This window comes from Balaenoptera acutorostrata, chromosome 20 (genome assembly GCF_949987535.1).
Source record: "Balaenoptera acutorostrata chromosome 20, mBalAcu1.1, whole genome shotgun sequence".
Lineage (NCBI taxonomy): Eukaryota > Metazoa > Chordata > Mammalia > Artiodactyla > Balaenopteridae > Balaenoptera > Balaenoptera acutorostrata.
Genome location: NC_080083.1, coordinates 52,490,720 through 52,508,391, shown reverse-complemented (window position 1 = coordinate 52,508,391; position 17,672 = coordinate 52,490,720). Strand labels below are relative to the sequence as shown.

Below are 17,672 nucleotides of genomic sequence, written 5' to 3'. Positions count from 1 at the left end.
CCAGTGTGTCCCCAGGTGACCTCATCCTCCCGCTGCAGCTTGAGGCAAGGTCATCCTCGTGTGAAGGGCTAGTGAGGCCGGAGAGCAGGGTCCTGGGGGCAAGCAACACCAGGAGGAAGGACGGAAGGACAGACGGACAGGCAGCCAGATGGTGGACCCACACACTCAGGCCCACCTGGCTGCCCGTCTGCCGGAGAACACTGGGGCCTCTGCCCCGTTCCGAGCCTGGAGAGGCAGAGGAGCAACCTGCCCATTTCCTGAGTCGTGTGAGGGGAGGTGGGGAGAGAGAGGCCCTGAGCACCGTCCCCTTGAGACTGGCTCTTCTTGGCAGGTGATCCCCTCGGGGGGGATCGGGAATGCTGAGGCGGAGGCACAGCCCTGAAGCCCAAGGTCAGGCCAGAACAGGCCTCACTCTGCCTCTGATCGGCTCCTCACCAGACAAGAGAACCATCTGTCCCTCGGGCTGGGCGGCCTTTGTCCTCCTGTGCCTCCGGGGAGGGCCCTCCCCCCCTTCCCAGAGCAGCCAGGCTGCCTCTGAATATCCTCTCTGGTCTCCCCAAGATGACGGTGCCATCAGAGTCTGGAAGAACTTTGCTGATTTGGAAAAGAATCCAGAAATGGTGACGGCCTGGCAGGGGCTCTCCGACATGCTGCCCACCACCCGAGGTGGGTGCTCCCCGGGGTCCTGCAGGCGCTCAGTCCACTCAGACTCCCCAGGTGACGACCCAGCCAGCCTCCTCCTTGGGAGACTCTGCTCGCGGGTGGAAGTCCTGCCGAGCTCTGACCAGCCCACAGCCCCCGTCCTTGGCTGGAAGCTCGTGTTGCTTGTGAGAGCGTGGCCACGGCAGGGCCTGGGGCTGCATTCTGTGCCCCTTGTGCCCGAGTGAATCCCCTCTCGGTGATGAGCACACAGCAGGCGCCCCGGTTGTGTCTGGTCCGACGGCGGAGGCCAGTGCGCTGCCTGCCTGCCTGCCCTGGGCTGACAGAGGCGCGGCTGCAGCACCCGCCGGCTGCCGCTGTGTGTGCTGCCTGTCGGTGTGCACGGCTGCCCCACGCCCAGGGTGAGAGACAGCAGCGCCGCCTGCCCGTCTCTGGGTCCGGGCCCACTGTCGGGAGGTCTGCACCCCTCAGCCCCGCGCTCGCTGCGCACACAGCATTAATGCGGCCGTAGGTCTGGATTTCCAGAGACACCCTCAGCCGGAGCCACCCTCCAATGTGGTCGCAAAGCCGCTGCCAGAGGGAGGCCGGAGCGGCTTCCTGTCGGCCCCTCTGCTGGCCTGGGGTCTCTGCGTGTCCTCACGTGGCCAATCAGGTGCCTGCGTGGCTGCTCGTCTCCCCTCCGTCAGAGCACCTGTCCTAGGGAGACGCCGACCCTCGGGGGCACGGCCAGCTCCACGGCAGACACTTCCTTATGTGTTAATTTTTTAAATAGCCACGTTTTTAAATTTTCTTCAGGAACAAAATGGTCATGCATACCCACCTCCACAAGACCCAACACAGCCGTTTTCTTGTTGCCCAGGCCCCTCTGGGCCCGGTCCTGGGCTAACATGGATGACAGCTGCCGTCATAGGTCCCTCTGTCTCTCTCTTGCTTTTTCCAACATTGGAGCAAAAGCCTGATCCCTGCCCTGCAGCGCCCCCCGCCTCCCACCCTCTCAGCCCCCAGCCCCGCCTCAGGCCCCCCTCAGTGCTGCGGCTGCGGCGGAGCAGGTGGCTGACGGCCTCCCCGTGGCTCTCAGGGGTTCACGCTCACAGGTTTGTTTCGCTGCGGGACACGCTGGACGAGTTGAATCGTGGTTTTCAGTCCTTAGCTTTCTGCTGCCGTCCCAGCAGCTGACACGCCCCAGGCTCCAGCCGTTCCGCAGATGCCTCTGTGGGGAAGGCGGGGGCTGGTCGAGAGCAGGGTCAGCCTCCCGGCCGGGCCAGAGGATGAGAAAGTGGGGAGCCCACTGGCAGCCCAGTGGATACACTGTTGTCTAGTTTATTCCTCTTGCAGTGGCCTACCTACCTGCCGCCCCCAAATACCTGCCACCCCCAAGTGATGCGTCTGTGGTTTTTTACCCACAATGCCACTTGCCTTTGCTCTAGTGAAGGTGAGAGGGGCTGCCTGTCAAGGGGACAGCATGCAGTTTGGGGGCGGGGGTGAGAGTCTAGCTGGGAGGAAAGGAGGCTGAGGTGACAGCAGTACAGTCTCAGGGCTCCCCTGCACTTGTCTCCCCCAGATGTCACCTGTGTGTGGAGAACTACTCCTGGCCCAGGTGTGCACTGCAGCCCTAACTTGAGAGTGGTTCCACCTCTGTAGACATGTTTCCTACAGACTCCTTCCTGCTGGACCCTCTCCCTTTCCTGGGTTTCAGAAATCCCCCCAGGAGAGGCATTGTTGCTGAGGGGCCAGGAAGCTGGTGGGGGTCTTACCTCCAAGTCCTTATCAGCAGGTGGCGTGAGGGGGCTTTGGGCAGGCACGCAGCACTCCTCGGCTGCTAAGCCAGAGTTCGTTTGGTCTGTCCCCTGCCTTTTGACCAGGCAGCAGTGGGCTTAGCAAAAAGGAAGACATTATTTCCTTGTTCTTTCAGGGGGATGGAAGGTGGAAGGGGTGGTGTGCCTGGGAGGCTGGCTGCTCTAAAGGATCAAGACAGGAAGGGCTTGTGTGCTGCAGGGCCCAGAAGGGGCGCGCTGAGAACCGGGGAGCCTCTCCAGGCCCCGCATCCTTCAGTCTCCACAGCTTCCCTCTGCAGCACGGGGATCGCAGCCCCAGCAGGGCTGGAGAGACCCCCGATTGTAATTTCTATTTCAGGATCTCAAGCTCAGTAACCGAGGGGCAGGTCTGGTGGAATTCTGGCCCCTGTGCCAACTTCTCGTTGCCTTCTGCCCATCAGCACCTTGTTTCTTTTTCTTCACCCGCCTTGGCCTCTGACTTGACAATTACAGAGCTGTGGGCTGGGACCCTGCGGGGAGAGCTAGCAGCTTCCACAGCAGTTGCTTGTCAGCCTCTGGGGGGGACCCCCACAGCTTCAGAGTTCTGGCTGTGGTCCCCCGGGACCTTGTCGGGCAGAAGCAGCAGCCCCCGCTCCCTGCTCCAGATTACCGCCCCCCCCTCCCAGGCACGTGAAGCTCCCTGTGCTCCGCAGTGAGGTCCTCCGCCTGGTCTCGGGTCCCAGGCAGCCACGAGCTGTGGCGGGGGGAAGAGGCACTCCTGGAGGGGCTGCGGTCATCAGCTCCTCCCCACGCCTGTGACGGGGGATCCTGCACAGCTGTGCACCCCGTGAGGCCTGGCCCACCATGTCCTTCAGCTACAGAGGGCGTAGGGGGTCTCATCTGTGAATGCTGGTGTGTAGGGCACGTGAGAGGGAGGACTTGGCACTCCCTGAACAGTTAGAAAAGTCTGCCTGTGAAGTTCTCCTGCGCACTCTCCAGCTCAGAATCTGCTCGCCAAGTCGCTGTCGTGGCAGCTTGTTAGCAAAGATTTGATTCTGTGGTTTGTGACTAAAGAGACTGTTTCTTGCAGGAGCCATACCCCTGCTTTTTGGAAGTCATGTGAAATGTGCAGGGTCTCCGCATCATCTTAGCATGCCCCTGGCTCCCGTGTGTACGTGTGCACACAGGCATGGACATGCATGCATGCATGTGCACACATGAACACGCTCCTGTGCATGCATGTGCAGTTAGCCTGGGGACACTCCCCTCATGGGGTACCCCGCGGTCAGGAGAACTGAAGTCAGTCTGGGTTCACGGCCACCCCCGGAACTGAGCGAGCCATGTTCTGAAATAGAACCGGTGGTGGGACCGCCCGTCCTTGGGCCACGGCGCCCACAGACACCCGGATGGAAGCACACTTCCCACCCCCCCGAGGCCTCCTCACTGACCGCTGGGCCCCATGAATGAAGAGCTGTCCTCACTCTAAGGACCTAAACAGAAGTGTCTGCCCTCCTCTGGGCGTGGCCAGTGGGTCAGCTCCTGCTGGTTGGGTTGCACTAACCGTGTGCGCGTCCGGCCACTAACCTCCACTCACTGGAAGTGCCCACGCCATGTCGGGTCATGTTTCCCCCAAGTCATAGCACTTCCAATTTCCTGTCTAGAAAGAGAGTCTTTTTAGCCAAAAACCCTGATAATTGGGTTTTCACGTTCATAGGTATGTTTGGCCCTTTTTTTCCACTGCAGCCGTGGCCTGGGCCACCATCTGCCCCTCCCTCCTGTTTCCTTCTTGGGTGCTGCCCTGACTGTTTGTGGCTTGTTTGATTTTGGCTGATTTGGCTCTGGCTGGCCTGCTTTCCCTTGCATCAAGCCCATAATCCCTGTTTCCTCGCAGGTCTGGCCCGAAAGGTCTCAATCTTTCTTGACCGCAGTAAGCAGGGAGGTGAGTGCCTTCTCCCTTATCTGTGAGTGCCAGGGGTGGGAGCCGGCTCCTCTGCTTTGCCTGAGGACGCTCGCTAGCCCGCTGTGCTCTTCAGGCAGCAGAGGATCAGGGCTGTGGTTTTCCTTATTCGTTCCATCCGCACAGTCTCCTCCAATACAAAAAATCATTGCCAGCTGAGCACTCAGATCTCATGGGATGAATGAGGTTGGCTGTGTGAGTCTCTGGGAAGAAATCTTAACGAAAGCCGTAGACAGGACTCTCCCTGGGAGCCGAGGCCTCATGGTCGCACCTCCCGGCCTCCTTGGTGGCCTCACTCACTCTTGGGCTGGCTCAAGGACAATTCAGTTCTCTGCTCCAGGCCACCTTCACAACAGCCTGGGAATGGAAAACAATCCAGATCCAAGCCTGCTGGAGTGAGGATGGCACAGGTCTGCAGGCTCACAGGGAGGATATCTCACGATTCCATTAGGACAGAAAAGTCGTTCCAGATTGAGATTTGTGTTCCCACCAAATTTTTCAAAAAAGAAGCTTTTTCAGAATTTAATGCAAAGTCTCTTAAAGCATCTGTTTCCATCTGAAAATCCATATATAAGTTTGATAGTTACTAAAACACCTATATGCAACTGACTGTGGATACACATGGTAACACTGGGTTAGCAAACCCACATGCCTGCTCAAAACGAGTCCTTTTCTCGCCTAAGCTCGCTAGTCAGGTAAATTGTAAAGAGATGGAGCCTTATGAATCCAGGCAGCAGATAGAATTCTTGACCTTTAATTTGCAGCATCTGAGTTTAAAGTGTGACCAGCCTTCTGGTGAACTTTCTGTCCTGGTCTGTCTTTAGTCACTCCCTAAACAAGGGTTCCCTGCAGGAAGGCATATGTGGCTACGGGTCTGACAGGGTCCCTCGTGCCATCAGAACTGGAGGGGGTGGAGAAGCAGGTCCCGGGAGGCTGAGAACAAGATGTCCTTACAGATGTACAAACTCACAGTTTCGTATTTTACAAAGGACTCTTTTAGTAAAAAGTTCAAAAGGAAGGAAAAATAGAAAAGAGAAAACCCGAGACTGACTCAATCTTCACTCCTTTGCTTCCCGCCAGCAGTGATGGCGGTGGTGGTAACGAGAAGGATTTCTCTCAGAAAGAGCCTCCTTGGGTTATCAGAGGAATGACAGGGTCACTTGCCCTGAAATCCTGAAGAGGAGCCAGGGGACACCTTTCACGGTCAGGACCTGGGGCGGCCGGAGGAGGGCAGCCCCATCCCCTGGTTGTCAGCTGCCCCGGAGGGCAGGGAACAGATCGTCCAGCACCGGTGTGTGTGTGAACTGGACGTAAACCTTGGGCCTTGGGTCAGCTGTTAGTATTCGTTGCCTGGAGCAGCTGGGCAGCAAGCAGGACGCCGACCGCAGAGCACAGGGGTGGCTGCTCTCCCCTCCCAGCCTCACTCCTCCTCCGGGGTCACAGGCACATCTGGAGTCTAAAGTTAGCGGGACCTGGTGAGCAGGAAGCCCTCTCAGTGCAGGAGGCAGGATGCGGGGCCGGGTGGCAGCCTCCGTGGGCCCACACAGGATGGGGCACTGGCCGTGGGGAACGACGGCTCCCTCCTCTCCCAGGAGGTGTGTGCCTGACCCTGTCTCCTCCGACCCTAAGCAGCTGCCAAGTGTTCTGGTCCATCTCCCAGGTGAGAAATGGAAGTTTAGGTGAAATCATTTGCTCCCGAGGAGCCCAGTTTTCTGTTGCCAGCCCTGTCCTGTGTCTCTGAACCTGCCAGGTGTCCAGGAGGTGTTCTTGGGCCCTGAGGGAGGCCTGATCCCGTGGGGAGGCACTGCATCTGCGTCCCTGGGGAGGGAATGGAGGTCGCCATCCCACGGGTCTGAGGTTCTCACACATGCCTGGTTGGGCAGGGGCTGGCCCCTCCTCCTCGGAGTTCCAGAACCACAGCTCCTAAGGGCGTTTCAGGTTGGGGCTGATGGGTCCTTAGGGATCAGGTCCACATGACATGTCCTCAGAGGTCAGATCCCCATGTTGGGTTCTCAGAGGTCCGTTCCAGATGACAGGGTCCTTAGAGGTCAGTCTGGACTGGCCTCTGAGCCTGGAGGGCTGATTATGGACATCACAGGGACCCAAGCCTCTGAAACGTGTTTCTTTTTTTCACTGTCTGCTGGGCCTAGGGTTCTGTCTGGTCCCTGACTTACACCTTCCAGCTTCCTAGTCTACAGCCATCCCTGTGCCGTACGTCTATATTTTAATGAAATTCCCTCTTTGGCCAGCTTTTGGATGGGAACATGTGAGCAGGGCTCATATCCAGGATAAAGTCAGACGGGAATCTCTGCATCCTGGCGGGGGCTGCCCACCACCCCTGGCCCCGGGCAGTGAGATGGATGTCACACTAGATGGACCGTGATCTCAGGCACTCAGGGTGCTGGAGTTCGCCCAGTGGGGGAGAGGCTGCAGCACGCGCCAAGCCTCCATCAGTCGAGCTCTCTCTGTGTCGAGGCGGCAGCGTGGACAGGGAGGAGGGGCCCTCCTGGGGGGAGCCCAGAGCAGCCTGCCTGCTCCCGAAGGAAAAAAAGCCCAAGGAGGCCCAGGGGAGGGAGGAGGGGCACAGGCTCTGCCCACAACTGTCACTTTTCTGGGGATGGGGAAGGAGGAGACACTGCTGAGGCCGTGCTCCCCAGGAATGAAATGATTGGAATCTTCACTCTGGTTCAAAGTCACAATGTTCCTGTCTTATGAGTTTTACTTAAATCATAGTCATCAATTTTGTTCCTTGTGCTCAATATGTCAAGGAGGAGTGTCACCTTTTTTAACATCTTTTACCAACTCGTGATGAATCAGATCATCTCTCCTCCGCTGTGTCTGGAGGTCGAGACACAGGCTTGGTTGGGAAAGGTCTCGAGTGAGAAGGCCAGTGGTTGCGTTCCGTTCTAGGCAGGAGGACGGGCCAGGACCTCAGACCTGCAGGAGAATGAGGTGGGGGTCGGCAGGCGCAGGAGGTGGGTCAGGGTGCAAGCAGACTGTTGTTTTTATCCCAGCAGTTTTCATGTTGATCTGAGGCTCTTCCACGGTTAGGAGCTCACTGTCTTAGGTGACACAGCTTCCGCAAACAGTCTGGTACAGCTAAGGAAGCAGCCTCGCCCAGATTTGTCTGCTCACACAGGGCGCCTGCCTCCCCGACATGTACAGGACTTGGGAAGACCTTAGGAAACACGCTTCTTGTCTCTGCTGGCTTCACCGTGCTTTACAACAGGTTTAAACCAGAATTTGGTCCGCATCAGAGAATCTAGATTTAAAGCAGAACTCAGAGCTCACGTGATCCACGTCCCCAGATCATCTGACGGCCACATGGGCACACCTTCCAGAGCCTCCAGTGCAGATGGAGACGCTGGGGCCCTGTGTGGGAGCTGTGTCTCCCCAAATTCACGTGGTGGAGTCCTCGGCCCCAGCGCTCAGAGAGCGACTGTATTTGAGAGAAGGATTCAGTTGAAATGAGGTCACTGGGGTGGGCCCTAATGCAGGGCGGGCCCCCACTGGCTCTGAATCCACCATGAAGGAGACTCAGCTAGAAGGAAGCCACCACCACTTCGTTTGGAGGCCAGGTCGGGCTTCTTACCCCATTGGGAGCGGCCGCGGCCTCCTCTCTGCTTCCTGCGTGGGCGTGGGGCTGAGAGCCCCCCCAGTCCTTCTGTGGTCCCCCCAGACCCTCCCCAGCTTGTTCCCGTGACCCCAGAGCATCCCAGATGCCACCTGGCCACATGCTCTCATCGGAGGACCACTCCTTAATTACACGGCTCCTGAAAGCCCCACGGGGCTGACACAGAGCTCCAAGTGCACTGTTAAGGACGCCCAAGAACCAGGCCACCCCATCAGTGGTCCATGGATACAGGGGTCTGTGAGCCTCTGCAGTGACCTGGCGCCCCAAGTCAGGTCGTAGGTGGGCGCGTCCTCTGTGATTCATTCACGTCATGCACACCGGGCACATGGTGAGGGGAAGCAGGTGGCATGGTTTCAGGCTCTGCTTGTGGGCTGACTGGTCACAGTGTGACTGGGCTGTCCCGGACAGAAGTGGGGGCCACGTGCCCTGCCCTCTCCCCTGCCAGTCCTGATCGTGGTGACGGGTGAGAGGCCTCGTCTGCAGCCTTGTCACCAGTAGATGCCTTTCTGGCACATTAGGGTGTTTTCTTCTGCCTGGGGTCAGGGGCGTTGCAGTGGGGAGACTGCATTCTAAAAGGTGAAACAAAGGCTCGTCCATTTGTTGTGTGGAGCTGACATTCTCCAGGGTAGACACGGCAGCCGCCAGCGAAACAGGGAGGACGGGAGGGGGTGTGCCAGGTGACACATCTGGAACAGGTAGAAGACGGAACAGGGTGAGTCATAGGCTCACATGGTCGAGAAGGTGACTGAGCACGATTTGGAGGGGCTGTGTGGACGTCAGGAGAGGGGCGTTCCAGGCACAGGGCCCACTGTCAGTTAAGAGGACCAGCCTGGTCACTTCTGGAGCTCGAATCTTGCAGAGCCCAGGGCAGAATGGGAGGCCATTGTGGGTCTCTGGAGTGAGGGTTGAGGGGCTCAGATCCAAGCAGGAACCTAAAGTGACACATACAGATGAGAGTCTGGAGTTTGGGAGAGAGATCAGGCACTTGGAGGGAACTCCATAGCCTGAAAGGGGCATGTCAGAAAAGAACAAGTGAAGGTCACATCGTCCAACTCAGGAAGTCAGGAGAAAAGTGGGCACCCACAAAGGGAAGGGGAAACCACAGAAGCAAACACAGGAGCTGCTGCCACAAAAAGCAGAGACAGATGTATAAAAAAGCATGATGACTTCACTTTAGATTTCAGTATGACCAAAAGAAGACATAAAGTTATAATGTCAGTGACAGAATAGGAGAGGATATTTGCAATATATGAGTTAAACCATCAGTGTCAGAATGTATATTAAAACATACAGGCTGCACACACCAACATCGACCAGGATTTGGGGAGATCACACCTTGTGTCCATTTCTGCTGAGACTGCAGACCAGCATCCACTCTGGGAGTGAAACGGCCTCGCCTGGGGAGGTGGGACGCACAGACGGACGTGTCCCCTTCCCGGTGCTGCCACTTCCTTGTGCAAGGGCGTGTGGAAACGTCAGTGTGGCGTGGTTTACAGGCAGGGAATCGTGGAAGTGACGGGCTCGTTCTCCAAAGGCGTGTTACCCAGAAGTTCAGTACGAATTAACCAGATCTGCATCCGTCAGGTTGGATAAACACTCAAAACGTAACCTTACTGGAAAAATGCAAATTGCGTTTATACCCCCATTTCAAATACCCCCATTTGAAATTGGCGACGTTTTTGAAATGTGGGAGATGTGGTTCATGGTTTTGGACATGTGCTTCTGCAGGGGAGTGCAAGGAGGCCAGCCTGGGAGGGTGCCCAAGGCCTGTGGGTGACTTGTCTGGGGACAGGACAGGCAAGTGAGGCTTTCACTGTCTTAAATTTCACTTCAAGAACAAAAAAAAGAGCAAAAATGATAAGATATTAGCAGCTGTTAGATCTGGGTGGTGGGTACAGGGGTTTCTGTTGTGTTTTTTCTGTATGTTTGAAATATTATAATTAAACATCTTAAATCTTATTTTATAGTCCCTCCTGTGAGGTCAGTGTTGCCCTTAGGGATGCTGAAGGCATTTGCCCCCCGCCCAGTCCAGTGTGGGGAAGGGCAGTCCTCGATTCATTCACCACGGACCGCCTGTGGTCAGCCCCCTGCCTCTGTGAGGGGCAGCTGCAAAGCTGTTCACCCCCAGGGGACTGTGGGACCCAGGGGACTCACATCTCTGTGCCTCTGACACCCATTCTAAAGTCTCCAGACCTGCCGCTCATGCCCAGGTGTCCTGGAAGGTGGGCATCTTGGACAAACGGTCCTAAGATCCTGCTGTCTCTCTGGCAGATGCCTGGGTACAGCAGAGATATAGAGAAGGCTCTGAACTGTCACCCCGGCCTCAAGCTTGCATGGGGTTGGGGACCCACCCTATGGGTTGGCACCGACTACTTGAGCGATTGCCCAGAACAGGCTCCCTGGGTGACACCGGTGCCCGTCTGTGTCTCTCCAGGAGCTGGGATGGTGGTGGACTGGGAGCAGGAGACCGGCCTCCTCATGAGCTCGGGAGACGTGCGGATCGTCCGGATCTGGGACACGGATCGTGAGATGAAGGTGCAGGTAAGCACACCGTCCCTCACGGGGCCTCCCTGGGGGCTCCCAGGGGCCTCCCTTGGGGCCTCACTGGCGGGCCAGTGGGCGCAGACCCTGCCGTCCTCCCCAGCTCCGATTGCCCTCGAGGTCAAGGGCTGAGAATGAGGGTCCTCGAGCCACCACCCCCTGCAAGTACTCTGAGCAGGCGGTGTCTGCAGGGGGCGGGGCAGAGGAAGCGGGGCCGTCAGGCTGCCTCCCACCTTTTAAAGGGGTACAATGATTCGGTTTCCATCCGTGTTGGATTTCTTCCTTGTGTGTGCCTGAGAGCAGCAAAACCTCTTCTGATTGGAAAAGCACTTTTCCCCGTCTTGGGGCCCATTTTCTGTCTCCTGCTCTTTCCTGCCGCGCGTTCATCACGCCTCCTTCCCTTCTCCAGCATTTACAGCTGCCACAGGGAGAGGCGAGGAGATGGTTTACGGGCGGCAGGATTCCTCCTAGACCCTTCCCTGAACTAATTAGGAGTTTTAAGAGGGAGCCGACGAGGATTCCTCCTGCCGATATATGCTTCATCTTCCTTCTTAGGAGAGAGGGAGACATTGGGAAGTTTAATGGGCGCAGAGGTGTTTGCGGCCCTGCCCTCCTGGCTGTGGGCCTCGGGTACCCGGGCTGTCACTCAAGCAGACGGAGCCTGACTCCCTCTGGGGCCCGGCTCCTCAGGCCTTGACAGCTTCCCCGGTGGAGAGAAAGGCAGCAGCTCCACGCCAGGGTGACGAACGCACCCACGGTGGCTGTAAAAGGGATCCAGCAGCTAGTGGGGGCGGGGGGTTCCTGACGCCAGGGTGCCTCACGGGGTCTGTGTCGGCCCTAGGACATCCCCACCGGTGCCGACAGCTGCGTGACGAGCCTGTCCTGCGACTCCCACCGCTCCCTCATCGTGGCCGGGCTCGGCGATGGCTCCATCCGCGTCTACGACAGGAGGATGGCGCTCAGCGAGTGGTAATTGGGCCACGCCTTCCCCTCCCTCTGCCAGGCGGAGCCAGCCCCCGGCCCAGCTGGGCCCTCCCCCCAGAGCCACACCCCCCAGCGTGTGGAGGAGCACGGCTTCCCACCAGCCGCGGATGGGAACACAGGTTTGGGGGTAGGGGGGTCCCAGCGAGGCGCTGCCCTCCTGGGCTCCATTCCCACCTGAACGTAGAGAAGGCTACCGCCTCCCGGGTTGAACTCAAGAATAGCCAAGAAGATGGCGTCAGGGACACACGTGGGTGCTGTGCAGCGCTGGGCCACATGGGTTGTCATGGCTCTTCTGGGCACCGCCCCTCAGCCCTGGGCTGAGGCCCAGGTGGGGCCCAGCACCGTGCCCTGTGTGGGCCGGTGAGCATGGAGGTCCAGACACCAGTCACACACGGGTGGTAAATGACAGAGCACCACTGGAACCCAGGCCCAGCCGTCACGGGCTCCGTCACGGGCTCCCGGGTGATGTTTACTGAACACCCACCTTGTCCCTGAAAACAGGCCTGGCCTTTGAATGGGAAGCAGCAGGTGGGCCCATGTGCAGTCACAGGAGCTAAAGGAGCCCTCGTGGGAGGGGAGTGGGAGGGGATGAGGGGACAGGACTGAGCTGGGCCTGAGAGCAGGCGAGCACCCTCAGTGACACCAGCCGGAAGAGAGTGCAGCTGTGAGGGTGCAGGACCGGGAGCAGTCGGAGTCAGTGCAGGACCCAGGCAGGCAGCAGAGGCGCCAGCCAGACTGTAGCGGGAATTTGGGCCTGAGGCTTGGATGGCGAGTGGGCCCAGGCAGCCCCTGGCTTGCATGTTCCCTGCGGGTCTCTATGGGAGGGTGCCCACTGAAAACCCACACTACCCACCAAAAGCAGCCATCGTGGAGGTGGGGGAGCAGGGTTTCTTTTTGGGGTGATGAAAATGTTCTAAAATTAGATGTGTGATGGTCGCGTAGCTGTAAGAATGTGCGAAAGTCACTGAATATGTGCTTTTAAAGGGAGAGTCTTACGGTATGTGAATCAAATCTCAGTCAAACTGTTATTTTAAGAAGCCTCTCTAGGCAGGCAGTTAACTGGCAAACCGACCCAAGAAGACCTGAGGGTCACAGAACAGCCGTGAGGGAGGGGCTGGGGTCTCCAGAGCCCCCTCTTTGGCCCAAGGTCTGAGGACAGAGACATGGGGTCTCCTGTGCATCCCCAGGGACCGAGACTTATGTGTGCTGGGTGTGACCTGTGTCCTGGATGCCTTCCCAGATGTCACACTCTGCCCCCACCTCTCCAGCACGTGCATCCCCAGTCCCGTACTCCCTGTCAGTCCCGTACCCTCACCAGGCCTCCAGGAAAGCCCCTGTGTCCCTCCATTTCGACAGCCTTAGAGTCTGGGGTTCTCGGTCTTGACCCTCAAACCCACAGGGAGATGCCAGTGTGAAGTCCTGGTAGGGGGGCTGGCGGTGCCCAGGCCCCGGGAGGGCATGACAGCCACCCTGCCTCCGGAGGTCCCAGCGTGGCCCAAGGTGTTCGGGAGGCCCCCAGGGAGGGGCGTGCCTGGGGGTTTCAGTTACTCACAGTGAACACAAGAGGGTACGGGCAGACGTCGCAGCACCGGCGGACCCCGGACGCTTTAAATAAATGCTCTGTTCTCTCTGCTCAAAACGAAGTCCACCCTGCCTCCCGTCCTGATGCCTTGGAGCATCAGGGACACCCACAGTTGTCACCAGGCCCTGACCCCACCTTCCTCCCCTCCAGCCGCGTCATGACGTACCGGGAGCACACGGCCTGGGTGGTGAAGGCCTACCTCCAGAAGCACCCTGAGGGCCACATCATGAGCGTCAGGTAATGAGCATGGAATATTCATGAGACATTTTGCTGTAAAAACATTATTTTCCCTCCATCTAAAATATGTCCTTGGTATTTAAACAGCTGGGAAATGATGGCATTTCAGGGTAGTAATTAACTTCTGCTCTGGGACTGGCCAGAAAGGTCAGAGCCGGCACAAGGGCGGGGACAGCAGGTCCTCCCACTGGAGAGCTTTGCCTGTGGGTGACTTGCAGCGGCAGGGGACGGGGTGGCAAGGCGTCTGGGCAAAGTGTCCCCGCAACAGCGGCATCTGCCTGGCGTGTGCCGGTATCACTGTGCAGATCCGTTGTCTGCCCATAAATCCATTCCTGCTGCCCGGTAGATCCTGTGCTGAGAGCAGCGGATATTTATTTGCCCGTTAAAGGAACAGCAAATGTAATTTACTGTCACAAAGCCACCATTTCTTCAAAGAGATGGCGCTTCCCTTGTTCGTAACATGAAAACAGAACATAGCTCTCAAAACGCTGTCCGCCAGGCGCAGGGCGGGGAAGAGGCAGCCTACCGTCCTCACCTCCCGCCCATCGCCGCATCCCCAGCTGCACAAAATCTAATCTCCAGCCGGAAATGAACAAATAACTCACAGCCTCCCCCGTGTCTTTGCTTCGTGCCTCGGCGGCTGGGCCCTTTCTAGCTCTGGGGAGGGGTCCAAGGGGCTCGGCAGCAGGCCTGGCTGCCAGAGTCGGTGGGGCGGGCCCATGTGCCATCCAGGGGCCTCCCTGGACACTCTGAGGGTCCAGGGGGCCATGGCCTTAAGCTGCATGTGTGGACGGCCCCCGACTGCACATGGCCCGTCCTGGGGCCGGTAGGCCCGCCCAGCGTCACCACAACACCCTCTCGGCAGCGTCAACGGGGACGTGCGCTTCTTCGATCCTCGGATGCCGGAGTCCGTGAACGTCCTGCAGATCATTAAGGGGCTGACGGCCCTTGACATCCACCCCCAGGCAAACCTGATCGCATGGTAGGTGCCGGCCCTCTTCTCTCTCCCTGCCCTGCCTGACCAACTCCCGGGGCCCTGTGTAAACAGCAGGCACTACTGCCCGCCCCCACACCTATGGAGGAGAGCTGGGTGGAGGGACTGAGTGTGCGGCCCCTTTGCTGCTCCTGACCTGCCTGGCCTCCCGGCCCTTGAGGCCCAAGTCCTCTCGTGGGGGTGACCAGAGAGGAGCCCCATCTCCTTGTGGACACGCCCGCCTCCCCACACTGACTGCCAGGCCTTCCTTCTCGTGTGCAGCGGCTCCATGAACCAGTTCACCGCCATCTACAACGGCAGCGGAGAGCTGATCAACCACATCAAGTACTACGACGGCTTCATGGGCCAGCGGGTCGGCGCCATCAGCTGCCTGGCTTTCCACCCGCACTGGGTCTGTGTCCCCGCGGGGGCTGGGGGCGGGTGGGAGGCGAGGGGGGTGGGCGGGAGGCGAGCAGCAGCAGGCGGGGTGCTGCAGCCAGGCCCCTCCCTACACCACAGTCTGCCGCCCCAGGGTCTCCAGGGGCCGTAGCCCCCAGACTGCACTCACTGTAGAAGCAGCACCAAATTCCCTGTCAATCAGGGCAGATGTGAAGTAGCCCCACCCTTTCCGACCCCTTCGGCCCCTACACAGACCCCAGTCCTGAAGAAACCTCCCCGTGAAAAGCCCACTGGGGTAGGAGCAGCCCAGACCCCTGTGACCAGCTGACAGTGCCGTCCTTCGTTACAGTCGGCCGTGTGGTTGGGGGCTGCTGTGTTTTAAATTAGGATTCTGCCAGCCTGCCTTCGTGCAGCGTGAGGCTCCCCGGGAGCCTGGCGTGTGGCTCTCTGCCTAAACGCACGACATCAGGTTCCCAGAGCTGTCCCTGGGAGGCCATCCTGAAAAGAAAAATGTGCGAGGCATGGGGAGTGTGTGGATTCCCTGTGACAGGGCGGAGATGGTGCATCTCTGCAGAAGCCACAGCCGATGGGCCCTCGTTCCCGCGCCTGCCTCGTGGGCGGAGTTGGGGTGACGAGGCCCGGCCTGCACCCCCCTGGACGCTCACTGCCTGCTCTCTCCTCCCTCCTGCAGCCTCACCTGGCCGTGGGCAGCAACGACTACTACATCTCCGTGTACTCGGTGGAGAAGCGCGTCAGATAGCGGCCCCTCCCCACAGGCCGCCGTGTACATAGTGGACCCACCGCACTGCCCTGAGCACCTGCCTGACCTGGCTGCTGAGGGCTCGAGAGAGCCCGCACTGTCTGTCTGTCTGTCTTCGCTGTCACGCCCAGGAGCCCGGAGAAGGGGGCTCTGCTGGAGTCCTCGGTGTGATGGTTGCTGCTCTGATGAAACACAGCTCCTGGCCTGAGGACACAGTAGCTGTACATCCTAGTCCCCTCCTGTCCTGTTTTCTTCTGAGGTTTTTAAGGGGGAAACACACTTGTTTCGTTTTCCGAGTGATGCAAGCATTAGTCCACAAAGGCTCCAGACGGAAGCCAGCCTCCCGGGGCTGCTCGCCGCGCCCCCCACCCCCCCAACCCAGGGTGTGCTCCTGGGGATGGTCTGAGCGCACTGGATGAGGCGGAGGCTTGAGACGGAGTGAAGGACAGATGGAGGCGGCCTGCCACCCACTGGTCCTCACCCCAGGCCCATCCGGCCAAACGGCGGAGGCCAAGCGTGCCCCTCCCCACACGGCCGCCCTCCCCGCAGGCAGGACTTCCGTCTGAGTGTCAGCCGTTCTTGCTGCAGGTCTGTCAGCAGGAGGGGCCCTGGTTTGGAAGGAGAGACAGGTCCCTTGGGCCACAGAGCTTGTTTCTCTCAAGTGCTGCTCTTCCCCAGCAGGTGTGGGAACCGTGGCCTCCCCACCTGCACCCCACACGCATCACACGAGCACACGTGGAGGGGCCACCGAGCCCCAAGAGTATCGGGGTGAACGGTGCCACCCCAGCCCTCTGTCCCCACACAAAGGGGTGCAGCTCACACTTGCGAGGGACACGGCAGAGCTGCCGGGAGGGCAGCAGCTTCACATGTGTCCACGCACACGCGTCTGCAACGGGGCGCTGAGCAGCCACACCTGGAGCACAAGACACAGCCACAATGATGATATTTTGAAAAGCATTTTTTCCATTTTCCTTGGGAATCAGGATTATTCAGAAATAGAGTGAGCTGGCTTAGCTACTTCTGCCAATAAGAGGCCAATAATAGTGAGAATGTGAGGAAGAGCCATGCTGTGGACGTGGGTGGGCTGGACGGGGCGCAGGGCTGGGCAAGGGGAGCAGCCCTTCTGCGGCCCATAGGCCATGCCTGCTCCCCCAAGAAAGTTCCGGGACGGCGTCCACCATGTTCTGGGCAAGCGAGCAGCGTGGGGTGGGGAAGACCGCAGAAAGCTCAGCTCCCCCGCACACAGCCGGTCACCTCCAGACGGCGCTCCAGACGGCGACTTGGGAACCTTCCAGAAGCTGAGCTCCACCCACAGATGCAGAGTTGACTACCCACAGCCAATTCACGGAGCGGTTCCACTCCAGATTTTGAGCTCATATGCGGTTCTGTTTGTTTTGAGACAAAACCATCCCCTGGCCAAGCGCAGAGGCCCCGTGGAGGGGCTGTCTTCACAGGTCTGATGCGAAAATTCAATCATGAAGTTACAGAGGCTCGAGAGAGCGTGACCTAAGGGTTCATTTATCTCTATTTATTTTACCAAAATGAGAATTGAAAGACTTTGACGAAACATGGAATTGTAATGCGAGAGTAAGAGCGATAAACTGTTAATAAAAGGTAAATACGCAGAGGGTTGGCTGGAGGCTCTGTCTTTTAAGGCAAGTCCTCTGTGCCCTCGGGGACTCCAGGCACCAAGCAGGTGGTTCTCAACCCTCGTTCCCCTTAGGCACAGCCCCAGCCCTGTGGCTTGGACAGTTGGTCCAAGAAAAGGCACTAAATGTGGGGTCACCCCACTCTACCTGCGAGCCCAGGCTCCCAGAGGGACTTCTGCTGCCACTTCTTGTGTCTCTTTTATTTACCACCTGCAGTTAGAGGCCAGGAGGCTGCGTCCGCTCTATTCTGGGCATCTGCCTTCCCACGCCCATCCCATGGCTCGGGGACCGCAACTCCACCCTCAGCCAGCATCCCCTCTGACCCCAGCCTAAAAGGTCCTCTGCTGTCAGCGCATGACTCCTCAGGCCCACCTGGTGGTCCAGGGTCATCTCCCCTTTGGGGGCTGGAACCTCATCTCCTGCAGGGCCCCCCTGCTCCAAATGGCTCCTGATTCTAGATGGGACCCTGTGGCTCTGCAGGCCCTGCCATCCCTGGACACTTCTGAGGTTGGGTGGGGATGTTCCCACAGATGCGGTCAACA

The 17,672-nt window shown here is 58.7% G+C and overlaps 1 protein-coding gene across 5 annotated transcripts in view; it reads left to right on the top strand.

The window, feature by feature from the left end:
• RPTOR (regulatory associated protein of MTOR complex 1) overlaps positions 1–17,108 on the top strand; it is a 347,491-nt gene extending 330,383 nt beyond the window's left edge. For 3 of the 5 annotated variants that reach the window (XM_057536142.1, XM_007185836.3, XM_057536140.1), the window contains 8 exons: positions 562–666; positions 4,306–4,353; positions 10,440–10,546; positions 11,388–11,515; positions 13,263–13,349; positions 14,215–14,331; positions 14,605–14,734; positions 15,413–17,108. In XM_057536142.1, the coding sequence (XP_057392125.1) occupies positions 562–666; positions 4,306–4,353; positions 10,440–10,546; positions 11,388–11,515; positions 13,263–13,349; positions 14,215–14,331; positions 14,605–14,734; positions 15,413–15,481 (791 nt within the window). In that variant the 3' untranslated portion in view covers positions 15,482–17,108. The remainder of the gene's footprint in view (positions 1–561; positions 667–4,305; positions 4,354–10,439; positions 10,547–11,387; positions 11,516–13,262; positions 13,350–14,214; positions 14,332–14,604; positions 14,735–15,412) is intronic. The other 2 variants (XM_007185837.3, XM_057536141.1) reach the window with 1 other exon arrangement.
• Positions 17,109–17,672: the final 564 nt, after the last annotated feature.